At 34.9% G+C, this 14,020-nt stretch overlaps 1 protein-coding gene across 5 annotated transcripts in view; it reads left to right on the top strand.

The window, feature by feature from the left end:
- Nucleotides 1-14,020, top strand: part of ACAP2 (ArfGAP with coiled-coil, ankyrin repeat and PH domains 2) — a 165,634-nt gene that overhangs the window by 62,485 nt on the left and 89,129 nt on the right. For 3 of the 5 annotated variants that reach the window (XM_055084628.1, XM_055084629.1, XM_055084631.1), the window contains exons 2-5: nucleotides 1,687-1,744; nucleotides 10,970-11,089; nucleotides 11,889-11,942; nucleotides 12,900-12,956. In XM_055084628.1, the coding sequence (XP_054940603.1) occupies nucleotides 1,687-1,744; nucleotides 10,970-11,089; nucleotides 11,889-11,942; nucleotides 12,900-12,956 (289 nt within the window). The remainder of the gene's footprint in view (nucleotides 1-1,686; nucleotides 1,745-10,969; nucleotides 11,090-11,888; nucleotides 11,943-12,899; nucleotides 12,957-14,020) is intronic. The other 2 variants (XM_024124166.3, XM_028492521.2) reach the window with 1 other exon arrangement.

The following is a 14,020-nucleotide window of genomic DNA, read 5'->3' as shown; positions in this document are numbered from 1 at the left end:
ACAAAAAAAAAAAAAAAAAAAAAAAAAAAAAAAAAAAAATATTAAAACAATCTAGAAGTATAAATCGTAAGAAGTGTAAATCCTTATTTTCACTTTCTGCCCTCTGATCCCCATTCTTCAAAGTTATAGTTAGCAGATTGGTAAATATGCTTCCAGATTTTTTCTTATGCATATACGAATAGGCTTCCCATCCCCCTCCCAAAAAACTGGGCTCACACTATATGTAATTTTGTAACTTGCTTTTCCTCCCTTGTGATGGTCTATAATGTATACGTTTCCATCTCAGTAGAGACAGATTAATCTCATTTAAAAACCTGCTGCCTCACATAATAGGATGGAGTACCATCATTTATTTACAATATTTCTCATTGCTAGACATGTAGGTTTTAAACCTATTTACAAAAAATAGATATCCTTGTACTAATATATTTGTTTTCTTTTGTGAATTAAGTTTTAAATGATGAGTAACATAGAGGCAGGTGAAGAGAATGAGGATTAATGTGAAGGGGAAATGTTTTCTAGGCTAAGGGAACAATGTGTACTTTGAAAACACTGCTGAAGAAAATGACAAACTTTTAGTTAGAGGAGAAGCATTTCTCTTTCTATGCTGTGGAAATATAGCACCTCTTGTTTTCTTAACTGTGTGCTAGAGTATCTCATTTTATGGAATCGGCATTTCTTTACTGAATAATTTATGGTTACATAATTTTCTTATTTTGGAGATTAAAATTTTTTTTCAATAAATGTTACCAGGTAGAGAAGTAGAACCACAAGCTGATAAAAATTGTATTCAAGAGGTCACACAGAGGTTATGTGGGTAGTTTTGGGAATAGAGCTTATATCTTAGCTATTTTTCTCTTCTTAACAGTGTCTAATTGAGAATTCTTGCCCAGAGTTCAAAATAGCTTTTTGGGTGGCTAGTCCCCCACTGTTATCCAATTGAAACAAATTTCAGTTGATTCAAAAAACAGGTATTGCAAAGTTGCTAGTTTATCAAGTAGTTGTGTTAAAATGGATAGATAGATGGCTTAAAGTAGATGAATAACATTTTTTACTCTTAAGTATAAAATCTTGTTATCCTTAAAACGTTTTAGTTGCTGCTGTTTTGTTCCAAATTTCCAGTTTTGGAATGTTGCCCTATAGGGCATATCAAGTACTACTTAGTGTTAGAATTTTATCATTCTCCTGACAAGGAAGAGAATCTGCTGATTTCTTTAAAAATACATTGGAAACAAAATGCTGTCTTAAACAAGGGTCATAACATTTTTCTGAACTATTTCTAAAAGTAAAAGCCTTTATTTTTGTTTGCCAAGTATACTTTGCTGTTTGGTTACATGTGCTTTGTTGAATAGAAATATGAGTCTTTGTAAGGCTCAACTTTCAAAATTTCTTACTTGTTTTTAAAAACATATGCTTAATAGTTCTAATTAGTGTTATTAATTTGAATAACATGAATGCGTTGAGTAAATTAGCCTAATGTGTTCTCTCATTACCTTAAACAATAATTGTATTATGTGTTGTAATACATGGTTATGAAGTATTCATACTTTGTTCTAAGGGAGTTATTACTTTATGTGAAGTGTAATTTTTTAGCATTCATATCTATTTTTTTACTTGGAATTATTTTTCAAGAGTAAAGTATATGTTTAAACACAAAGTAACTTACTTTATGTTTAATTTTTCTAGGGCTGCTTTGGAAGAAGTAGAAGGAGATGTGGCAGAATTGGAACTGAAACTTGATAAGGTAAATTTTACTTTAACTTTTTAAAACATTAATTCTTGTTTTGCATAATGATTTGTGCCTGTAACACTAGATGGTTCAAGTGACTTATCTCCGTGAGGGTAAATGCTAATATTATCCCAATATTATGAAGAAGTTGAGGCTAGAGACATTAAGTAGTTTGTTGAAAATTTAAGTGCCAGAGCAAGAATTTCAACCATGTCTGACTAGACATCTTTTATATTGTTGGACGGTTGTTTCCTTCTCCATCAAAAAGATTGCAGTCTTTTTTGATGCTTAATGGATATCATATGTAACCTAACCACTCTTGTTTATACATTTGGGTGTGGCCATGTTCAAATATAAAATTTCAAATACTCCTTCCATTTTTTAAAGCTAATGCCAGAAATGCTGTATATGTATTTAATAATTGATATTAAATGGTCATATTCGGGCTTCCCTGGTGGCGCAGTTGATGCGCGTCCGCCTGCCGATGCAGGGGAACCGGGTTCGCGCTCCATGGTTCAAGTGACTTATCTCCGTGAGGGTAAATGCTAATATTATCCCAATATTATGAAGAAGTTGAGGCTAGAGACATTAAGTAGTTTGTTGAAAATTTAAGTGCCAGAGCAAGAATTTCAACCATGTCTGACTAGACATCTTTTATATTGTTGGACGGTTGTTTCCTTCTCCATCAAAAAGATTGCAGTCTTTTTTGATGCTTAATGGATATCATATGTAACCTAACCACTCTTGTTTATACATTTGGGTGTGGCCATGTTCAAATATAAAATTTCAAATACTCCTTCCATTTTTTAAAGCTAATGCCAGAAATGCTGTATATGTATTTAATAATTGATATTAAATGGTCATATTCTATGCAAGGGTAAATGTACATTGATTCCTATCTTCTGTTTTAATTATTGATAATCTTTTTTTTTTTTTGGCCTCTACCCAAGAAATGTTATCTGCTGTATAACAGAGTGAAATATGAGAATGAGTAAGACATGGCTTCTGATCTTAAGTAACCATTGTTCATTGTTAAAATTTTTGGAGATAAATGTGTATATTTGAATACCTTTTCTGAAAATAATTTCCTATTTATGTAATTATTATAAATGGAATTGTATGTAAAGCAGTGCTTCTCAAACCTTACTGTGCATAGGAATATGTGGGGTTCTGGTGAAAATACACATCTAGATTCAGTAAGTCTTGGTATCTGAGAGTCTGTGTTTCTAACCAGATTTTAGGTGATACCAATGCTGTTGTTCTGTAGACTGCATTTTGAATAACAAGGATATGATATATTAAATAGACTGATGGTTTTCAAATGTTTTGAAATCATGAAATATATGTATATAATGTAAATAGTATAGAAACTATATAAAGCAGTAGTTATTAGTTATAGATGTAAAACAAAATAATTTTAGAAAATGTTTAATAATAAGTTATTTTTGTGCAGTACTCTGTAGTTTTCAAAGCACTTTGATATACAGTATGTTTTTGGATTTTTACAATAATCCTGTGAGGTTGGTGGGACAAGTGCATTATTTCCATTTTATAGATGAGGGTCCCACAGCCCAGAAAGTGAAGAGGATTTGCTTCAAATCACAGAGTTAGAAAAGGCAGAACCAGGGTTAGAATCCATCTGTTTTATTCTTAGTTCAGTGCTCTTCTTGTGCACCACTGTACTGCTGGATCCATGTTGAGGGAGCACATGCCACTTGGAAATTTTCTGAGGAACACTAGCAAGCTTCCAGGCAAGTGTTTTAAAAAACTAATGTTAGAAATTTTTGTAAGGATATTATTTTCAAGAACTTTATTTTCTATTTAAAATTATATATATGGGATCATTGTTGTTGTTATTATTATTATTTTCCCCTGAGGTATTACATTTATTTTTAAGGACTCTGTGAAACAAAGTTTTTAAACTCTTAAGGTAGGCAGCAGAAGATGTAGTTTTGATTTTCTGGTAGGTTTATGAGAGAGTAAATAGAAGGAGAAGGCTTTTTAAAGAATCACAGAGTAATACAATAAGGATATCTATTCTCTTTGGGCAGAACTGCATCTAAATCAAACAAAACACTTTGTGTCAGGGGGACCTCAAAATTTAAAGTACCTAAACAGAATCCTCTTACAGTATTTTTTGTTAATGATTTGCTTTTATGAGCAGCTATCTTTTTTTTCCCCCCTTTATATCATTTGGTTGCAGTTGAGAGACTGGTAGAATCTTAAAACCAAAAGATTCAAATCTAAACCAAGTTGTCACAGTATTGGCATTCAGTACTAAGAACTCTAAATCCTTTCTAGAGTCCATATTACCCGAAGGGCTACTCAGGGCATCATGGAAGCTTTGGCATCTTTTTTTTTTTTTTTTTTTTTTTTTTTTTTTTGCGGTACGTTTTTTTTGCGGTACGCGGGCCTCTCACCGTTGTGGCCTCTCCCGTTGCTGAGCACAGGCTCCGGACGCGCAGGCTCAGCGGCCATGGCTCACGGGCCTAGCCGCTTCGCGGCATGTGGGATCTTCCCGGACCGGGGCATGAACCCGCGTCCCCTGCATTGGCAGGCGGAGTCTCAACCACTGCGCCACCAGGGAAGCCCAGCTTTGGCATCTTTTAAAATGTCATTTTCCACCCAAATAGAATTTCCATAGTTACTTTTATATTTCTCTAGTTTAAGATCTTGATCCCTTATACAATGTCCCTTTCCAAAATTCTTAAGCTATTATTGATCATTTTTACTTTAGAATTATGAGGAGTTACAGTTAGAGAAGAGAGCCTGTGAGGAGCAAGAAATGGTTGTTATTGAAGGAGGTGGCATTGAAGGACTTGTGGAGGGGAGGGGTTGCCTAAAACTAGTTTACTGATTTCATAACTTTGTGCAGGGCCAGTTGTACCTGTAATATTGCAAATCGTGGCAGCAGCAGGTTTAACTAGCTTGATGACCTAGGTTATACTTATTTTGCTTATAATGTATGCCACCAGTAGTTAACACTCTTTCTGATGAGTAATGCTCCATGAATAGATGGCATTATTCGACTAGGTCCAATTATTTATCCATTCTGCCAGGTATTCTGGCACTGGCAATATGACAGAGCATCATAGTGGCCATCTAGATATAATTTCTTTATCTATTGCATCTTCTCACTGGAATGCTTGTTCCTTGTTTGTTAAGCAGATAACCCTTTAAATCACAGCTCAGGTACTACCAAACTTAGGTTCTTTTTCAAGTATTGCATCATTTCTTGCATTTTTACATTTAAATTATACTACCATTTAAATTATTATAATATTATTGTAATTTTTGGTTTGTAGCATAGTCTAGTAATTAAGAGCACAAAGCCTGGAGCAAGGCTTTACCACTTACTAAGCTGTATGGCCTTGGGCAAGTTCCTAAACCTTCCTATGTCTCAGTTTCTTCATCTCCAAAATGGGGAAAATAAGAGTATCGATATTATAGGGTTATTATGTGAATGAGATGTGTTAATACATGTTAAGTGCTTTGACACATGGTAAGTTCTAAATAAATGTTAATGATGGTGGTGTCTTTTCAACAAACTCTTAGAGCTCCTTGAAGACAGATTGTCTTTAACAGGGAAAAAGCTCTCGTTTTACTCTTAGGTTAAAAATCTTCCCTCTTTGTAGGCTTATGTTATTTAGTATAGCTGTCATCACTGTCATCTAATAAGGACTTTGACAGCTGGCAAAGTATCTATCTATCACCCAGTCAATCCTTCCCCCTGAGTAGCTGCAGTGTATATGTGCTTCAGCTACATGACAATTTCATTTTCCCTCCAACGCCTGTGATAGTGACCTTTATTCTAATTCTGATACCTGTTTTCCTGGCCATATGCTGTGCCTTGTTGCTCAGAGTCATAATCTCTGAAACTGGAATGCTCATTGATATCTTGCTTTCTGATGTGAGTCTCCAGTCTTTCCAGTTCTCTTCTTGGACTCCTCCTGCTTCTGTTTTTCAAGCTTATCTAAATCTCTAGTCTTTCAGTCTATCTGCTGCCAATATTTCAGATCCCTTTTTTATTCACTATATATTTTTTAAAATAATTTTTTTAATTGAGATAAAATTCAGCTAACATAAAACCCACCATTTTAAAGTGTACAACTCAGTGGTTTTTAGCATATTCACAATGTGAATATACTACTTAATTCCATTACCCTGATAAGAAACTCTATACCCGTTAGCAGTCACTTCCAATTTCCCTCTCCCTACATCCTCTGGCAACCACTAATTTACTTTCTGTCTCTGTGGATTTGCCTGTCTGGACATTTCATATAAATGGAATCATACAGTATTTAACCTTTTGTGACTGGCTTCTTTCACTTAGCATAATGTTTTTAAAGTTCATCCGTCTATGTTGTAACATCGCCAGTATTTCCTTTTTTATGGCTGAATTAATATGCTGTTGTATGGATATACCATATGTTGTTTATCCATTCATCAGTTGATGGACATTTGGGTTGTTTCCACTTTTTGGCTATTATGTATAATACTGCTGTGAACCCTTCCAGTCTACTCTTAACTTATCACATCATTATTTCTCTTCTGGAGACCTTCGTTTCCTTTCCATAACACCTACTCTGCAGAATTCTGACTATATTTGTCTAACCATCTATATCCTCTGTCCCATATCTGGGCTATAAAGCCCTACAGGAGAAGTTACACAATTACTTGGTGAAGCTAGTTGGTGGAGCTACACATACCTGGGATTCATGATGCAAAGCAATTTTTCTGAGACTCAATCAGGTTATCTTACTATCTTTAGCATCTTTTATATTTCACTGTTTTCTCAAGATTTACCACCTTGCTCTTCATTCTTAGTAGAGGAACTTGTCTCTTACTTCCTTTTGGTGGGAACACCTTTATTTCTTGCTTTAATCTAGAAACTTAACAGAATCTGTCCTTATTCCATTTTTTTTCCCATATGAGTGATAAAAATATCCCTTTTCCTATGTAATTCCAAACTGTAACTTCTCAGGACTTTGCTTTAGCCATCTCTCTCCTTTTCCTTCTCTACCACCTCATTATTTTAAGTAAACAAAAATGTTTGTTTCTCTTGAATCAAAACAAAACAAAACAAGAGAAAAATCTCACCTCTGACAACGAGTTGCAAATCTTTATCAAGTAATTACCATGTGCCAGTAACAGTTTCTGCTAAGATCTTTAAGTGCATTATCTTAACTTTTATAGTAACCCTCTATGGTTTGATGCCATTGTCATTGTGTCATACAGAAGAACCTGAAGCTTCTTGAGGTTGAGGTCTCTCCAAATCACTTAGAGCATTAAGTTTGGCAGCAGAATTTGAACCTAAGCCAACTGAGCCTATAAACCTGTTTTTAACCATAATGTTCTACTACCAACCTGTCTCTCTGTTTCTGTTTTTATGGAAACTTTCAATTTAATTATTTTTGAATTATTTAATTTGTTGAATAAGCAATATCACACATGTGGTACAAAATTCAAAGATACAAAAGTGTACCTAGTGAAAAATTAGTCATCATCTAATCTGTATCCAGAGGAGTACACTGACCTAGTTTCTTGTGTGGTCTTCCAGAAATCTCTTAAGCATGTGAAAGATTATATGTATTTGTACTCTTCTCTCCCCACTCCAACAAAGATATTAGCGTTGTTCTACATTTTGCTTTCTTAAAATATGTAATTTAGATTTTGTTCCTTATTATTAATTACAGAGCTGTGCCACTATTTTTAATGGCTGACTGTATCTCATTTTATGGATATATCATAATTTATATATCCAGTTGCCTACAATTGGATACTTAGATTGCTACCAGTGTTTTACTGCGGCTGCAATGAATGACTTTACATGTGTGTCATGTGCCTTATGTGCAAATATATCTGTATGATACATTTCTAAAAGTGAAATTACTACATTAGAGGGCATGTATGTTTAAAATTTTTATAGCTCTTGGTAAGTTGCCTTTCATAGAAATTGTACCAGTTTACATTCCCACCAACAGTGTGCGAGAGTGCCTATTTCCCCATACCTACCTTCTCTAAAACAGCATGTTGTCACATTTTTTGACCTTTTCTCTTCTATAAAAAATAGTAATTTACCTTTCTTTTATTATGAGTGAGGTTGAATTTCTTTTCATGGACATAGGTATATTTGAATTTTCTTTTCTGGGAATTACCTGTACATGTCTGTCAGCCATTTTTTTTCTTGTGGCTGGTTGGATTTTCAAAAATGAGTTGTATACCCTTTCTTGTAGGGAAATTAGTCCCTTGTGATTTGTTGCTAGTATTGTTTTCCAATATTGTCATTTGTCTTTTGACTAAGTTTTTTTTTTTCCCTTATCTAAGTGTTTTATTGTTATGTATTTGAATTGATTAGTTTCTTCTATGGCTTTTGAGTTTTGCATCCTTCTCAGAAAGACTTTTCCTACTTTGAGATTATAAAAAATACCACCTCCTGTTTTCTCTTGGTTTTCTGATTTAATATTTTATGTTTAAATATTTATTCCATCTGAAATTAATTTGGGGGTTTGGAATACAACTTAGTTTCTTTCTTTTTTTAGATGGCTATCCAGTGTCCTTGTGTCATTTATTGGATAATTTTTTACCACCCTGGCTGGAGTTGTGTATCTGCTTCTTCACTCTGTATTCTCTTCCATTAACCAATTTGTCTATTCACATCCATTACTAGACTTTTAATTACTGCACCTGTATATTTTAATATGGGGCTAATGTCCCCAGCTCATTACTCTTTTTCAATTTTTTTGATGCTCTTCTTTCATGTTGGTTACTCATGTGAATTTTAGAATTAGTTTTTTTGGTTGTTAAGATATCTTTTTTTTTTTTTGAAATAGCAAACTATTTGAAGGACTAGTCTCTGCCAGCATTTCTCATAGTGGGTTTTGTGGAGCATTGGTCCTATGAGGATGCTTCCTCTAAAGAGAATTCAATGTCAGATAATTTTGAGAAATGCTACCTATTATATACTTCCTTTCTAGGATTCATAATACACATTAATATACCAAAAGCTCTTACAAATTTAGTAGTAAAGAAATCTGTTTAACTTGACAAAATGAGTTTCCCAGACTTATTTGCTCACAGAATCCTTATTTTGGTATAGAATGTTCCCCTGCGATATGCTATAGAATATATATTGGCGAAGAATTGACCTCTCATTATGTCTTCTTCATCTACAGTTCATAACTCACTGTAATCTGGCTACAGCCCCCCAGTTTCTCTTAAAACTATTCTTGCTAGGGATGCTGGTGACTGTCACCAAACTCAACAAACTTTTTTTAAGTGTTTTTAAAACTTGACCTTTATGGATTTTCAACCTATTCATCATCCATCTTCTGATACTTTGTTCTTTCTTGACTTTGATGAAATTAATCTGTTGTTTTTCCTTCTACCTTTCCCTTTTCCTTTTTAGTCCCCTTTGTGGGGTCCTCACTGTACACACTGTGACCCCTGCTTTTTATCTAGGCTGTAGCATTGTAGCACTGATACTTTATTTGCTGCTGACTCCTGTGTGTGTATCTACAGTACACTTCTCTTCTTTGAGCTTTAAATATCTATTTTCACTTGGGTTTGATAGACTTACAACTTGGCTTATTTCACAGACCCATCTAGCTCAGGCCTACCTCACAGGCCCAATGCTGTTAAAACAAGTCTTTGCTAGACAGTATAGTGTCTTTGTGCAAATTATCATCTTGTAGCAGATATAGCCCTCAGCAAGCAGAGCTCAGGCTGGATTTCATCCCCTGTTTTTCCCTTTGGTAGGACATCATCTGCATAATTGTACTTCGGTGCTCAACTAATTTCTAAATTTGTCTCCTCTCTTCTCTCCCTGCTTACTGCCTTAATTCAGGCTCTCTTAGTTTTTGGTCTAATCGCCTTATCTTTATTCTTTCTACTTCCTTATCTTACTTTTTCTTCTTCTAGGTCATCATTCTAAAATGGAACTCTGGTCAACTCACTCATTCGATGTCTTTATTGTTTTCCATTTCCTTTCATATAAAATGTGAACACCTTAGCTTTGCACACAAGGCTTTTCCTGATCTGGCCCTTGTATACATTTTCATACTTTGCTAAGCTACTTAGTGCCCCTGGTTTGCCCTGCCGTCTAAGCTTCAGGGCCTTAAAACATGCTTTTCCTAGAGAAGTGTCTTCTTATTACCCTTATCTGATTGGCTAATTCCTGTTGGTGTTCAGGGCTTTTCTCAAGTGTTACCTTTTCCAGGAACCCTTCCTTGATCCCCATAGCTCTCATTACACATTCCTCCTTTGTTCCCTCTTGCGTGGTTTTGATGAGCATAGCAGTTGTACTTGTGCTAAATAGAATTTATCTGCTTTTTGAATGGTTAGAATTAGAACAGAGATTATGTTTTTCACTTCTGTTCCTCCGGGTCCCAGGGTAGCAGTTTTAAATTACACTCCTGAGATCCTTGAGCTGTCTTCTAAAGTTTTCCTGAGCTCTTTATCCTCTTCTTGATGGCCCCTCTTCCCACCCTCTCATTACCCTTCCTTTATCTAGAGCAGCTCCACTTTTATCTTTTTTAATATTTGATTTTCACCCAGGATTTTGTTTGCTTAAAGAAAATGTTCTGTATCTGAGTGAACTAAAGAAAGAAACAAGGAAGGGATAGAAAAAAAAAGAGAAAAGGAATGAAAGGGAAAAAGAGAAAGATGAAAAAAAGAAAGAAGAAAGGAGGGGACAGGAGAAGAGAGAGAGAAGCTCTGTTCTAAGATTTAGCACAATGCCTAGATGGTAGGTATTAGAGAAATATGGTTGATTAAGCAATTCTGCTTTGATAGTCTGATATTAAAATGATCAGCATGACTAACCCACCATACCAGTTTACTTCCCTTTCCTCCACCATACCATAGTTGTGTTTTTAAAAAATCTTTTATCATACTGCTTGCTCTGCCTAAAGTTTCCTTTTCTTCCTTCCAAGGGGTGCTTAATACATTTTTATGGAGTTAATTTATGGGATTGAATTTAACTTGATAAAATGATTGGTTGTTGTTGTTATCAGACAGCCTCTGCATCCTGAAAGGTCAACTTTTTTTGGTACAGTTCTCTTATGAATTTACTTTTTAAGCCAAAGGAAAAAAAGAACAATTTTCATTTAGTCTATTTGGGGTTTATTGATGAACTATAATTTGTCTTAACTAGGCTAACTCATGTGGTTAATGCTAACACTTGTTTGATTAAGTAATTTGTAAAATTATTTTCAATGATATGATATTTTTCTTTTTCAGCTTGTGAAGCTATGTATTGCAATGATTGATACTGGAAAAGCCTTTTGTGTTGCAAATAAACAGTTCATGAATGGGATTCGAGACCTGGCACAGTATTCTAGCAATGATGCTGTAGTTGAGGTTAGTATTATTAAATTTAGTTAAAATGGTAAATGAAACAAGATGTTAGAGAATTATGCATCCATTTACCTTATTAATACTAGTAGTGGTCCTTAAAATTAGAAGTGGAAAAGCTATCACCTGTTGGTGCTATCTGATATAATCCTGTTTTCTAGGACAGTTAGAAGGTGATGGTTGATTTGCATTGTGGATATAAGTTTACTATACTTGCTGCTAGGTGAACTGAAGCATCTACAAGGGGACCTGAACAGTGAGAGTAGGATCATGCTTATTAGTAGCTGTTTATCGGGGCAAGCAGAGAGCATTAACCCAAGACTAGTATCTAACTATACATTTTGGGGGCTGCATAGGAAAGTTCTGGTCAGCTAGCTATGCTGTGTTAGCTTAGACCCCTTGCAATACTATGTGGTATTATAACATTTCTTTTATGAAGAATAATAACTGGTGCAGAAATGGTTGTAATTTGATGATTATGTGATCCATAGATGCCTAAATGGACACAGTCTTGCTATACTTAATTTTACCTTAGGTTTACATGGGCCATTTCGATTTGCTAGTATAATAGTATTGATAGGGCAGGCTAATTCTTTGACTGTTCTAGGGTTTTATGTTACTACATGTAGACTTGACCTCTCTGCAAAGCATGCCTGAGAGGTAGTGAGATTGTCCTAGTGAGAAATAAATGTTACTGTTTACAGTGTAACTTGATCTTTCTGTCAGAAATGCTGAAGTAACATTTTTGTGGCCTGTATTAGTAGCTCTTAAATGACTTGGTTTTCTTCTGTTTTCTTTCTCATAGACAAGTTTGACCAAATTTTCTGACAGTCTTCAAGAAATGATAAATTTTCACACAGTAAGTATTTCGTAAATAGGTGTTATTATGACCATGTTCATGTTTTAGTACTTTGGTGGCAGTATTTTATAAAATTACTTAAGTTAGAAAATGAATGACTTTGACTTGTCAACAACTTTGTAGTTGGGTGGATCTAAAATTGTGTGTGTGTGAGAGAGAGACAGAGAGGGAGAAAGTATAGTTGTGTATTATTTCCCATTCTATAATAGTGAACTTTAATTTCAATGAAGTACACACCCATAAAAGTTAATTTTTTTCCTTTAAGTTGTGCCTTTATAAGTTTTTAAGCAATTTCAAGAAGAAAGACATACAAGTCGTCATTCTAAAATTAGCTATTTATTTTAAGATACGAATATATCCCCTTTGAGGACAGATCTTCAAGAATGAGGGATATATATTACTTTTGGAATGTCGTGAAATTCCTTTATAAGTTTTGTAAAAGTTTACTGAAAATATGTGGGATCTTTTAGTTGCAGTGTGTAGAATCTTTAGTTGCGGCATGTGGGATCTAGTTCCCTGACCAGGGATTGAACCCAGGCCGCCTGCACTGGGAGTGTGGAGTCTTAGCCACTGGACCACCAGGGAAATCCCTCATTGTGGTTTTGATTTGCATTTCCCTAATGACCAATCTGGTTGAGCATCTTTTCATCTGCTTATTGGCCATTTGTGTATTTTCTTCTGCCATTGTTACCATTGTTGTCCACTTAAGTCCTTTGCCCATTAAAAATTTTTTTTAATTGAATTCTTTATATATTCTGGATATTACACCCTTATCAGATATATGATATATAAATAATTTTTCCCTATTCTGTAAATAGTCTTTTTATTTTCTTGATAATGTCATTTGATACGTAAAAATTTTAATTTTTTTGGTTGAAGTATAGTTAATTTACAATGTTGTGTTTCAAGTGTACAGCAAAGTGATTCAGTTATACATATATATATATTCTTTTTCAGATTCCTTTCCATTATAGATTATTACAAGATACTGAGTATAGTTTTCTGCACTATACAGTAGGTCCTTATTGTTTACCTATTTTATATATAGTAGAGTGTATTATGTTAATCCCAAACTGCTATCCTCCCCCCGCCACCCCCGTTATCCCCTTTGGTAACCAGAAGTTTGTGTTCTGTGTCTGTGAGTCTATTTCTGTTTTGTTAATAAGTTCATTTGTATCATTTTTTTAGATTCCACATATAAGTGATATCCTATGATATTTGTCTTTCTCTGTTTTACTTCACTTGATAATCTCTAGGTCCATCCATGTTGCTGCAAATGGCATTATTTCATTCTTTTTAGTGGCTGGGTAGTATTCTGTTATGTGTGTGTGGCTGTGTGCATACACACCCCCCCCCCACATCTTCTTTATTTATTTCTCTGTTAATGTATATTTAGGTTGCTTCCATGTCTTGGCTATTGTAAATAGTGCTGCTATGAACATTGGGGTGCATGTATCTTTTCAAATCAGAGTTTTCTCCAGAAATATGCCCAGAAGGGGGATTGCTGGATCATATGGCAACTCTATTTTTAGTTTTTGAAGGAAACTCCATACTGTTCTCGATAATGACTGCACCAATTTACATTCCCACCAACAGTGTAGGAGGGTTTCTTTTTCTCCACACCCTCTCCAGCATTTATTGTTGGTAGACTTTTTGATGATGCCCATTCTGACCACAGTGAGGTGATACCTCATTTGTAGTTTTGATTTGTATTTCACAGTAATTAGCAGTGTTGAGCATCTTTTCATGTGCCTCTTGACCATCTGTATGTCTTCTTTGGAGAAATGTCTATTTAGGTCTTCAGCCCATTTTTTTTCACTGGGTTTTTTGTTTTGTTTTTTTAAAATTATTTTATTTATTTATTTTATTTTTGGCTGCGTTGAGTCTTCGTTGCTATGCGTGGGCTTTCTCTAGTTGGCGGCGAGCTGGGGCTACTCTTCATTGCGGTGCACGAGCTTCTCGTTGCGGTGGCTTCTCCTGTTGCAGAGCACGGGCTCTAGGCATGCAGGCTTCAGTAGCTGTGGCGCACGGGCTTAGTTGCTCCGTGGCATGTGGGATCTTCCTGGACCAGGGCTCGA

Source organism: Physeter macrocephalus, chromosome 1 (assembly GCF_002837175.3).
Source record: "Physeter macrocephalus isolate SW-GA chromosome 1, ASM283717v5, whole genome shotgun sequence".
Taxonomy (NCBI): domain Eukaryota; kingdom Metazoa; phylum Chordata; class Mammalia; order Artiodactyla; family Physeteridae; genus Physeter; species Physeter macrocephalus.
This window is presented reverse-complemented; position numbering and strand designations above follow the sequence as displayed.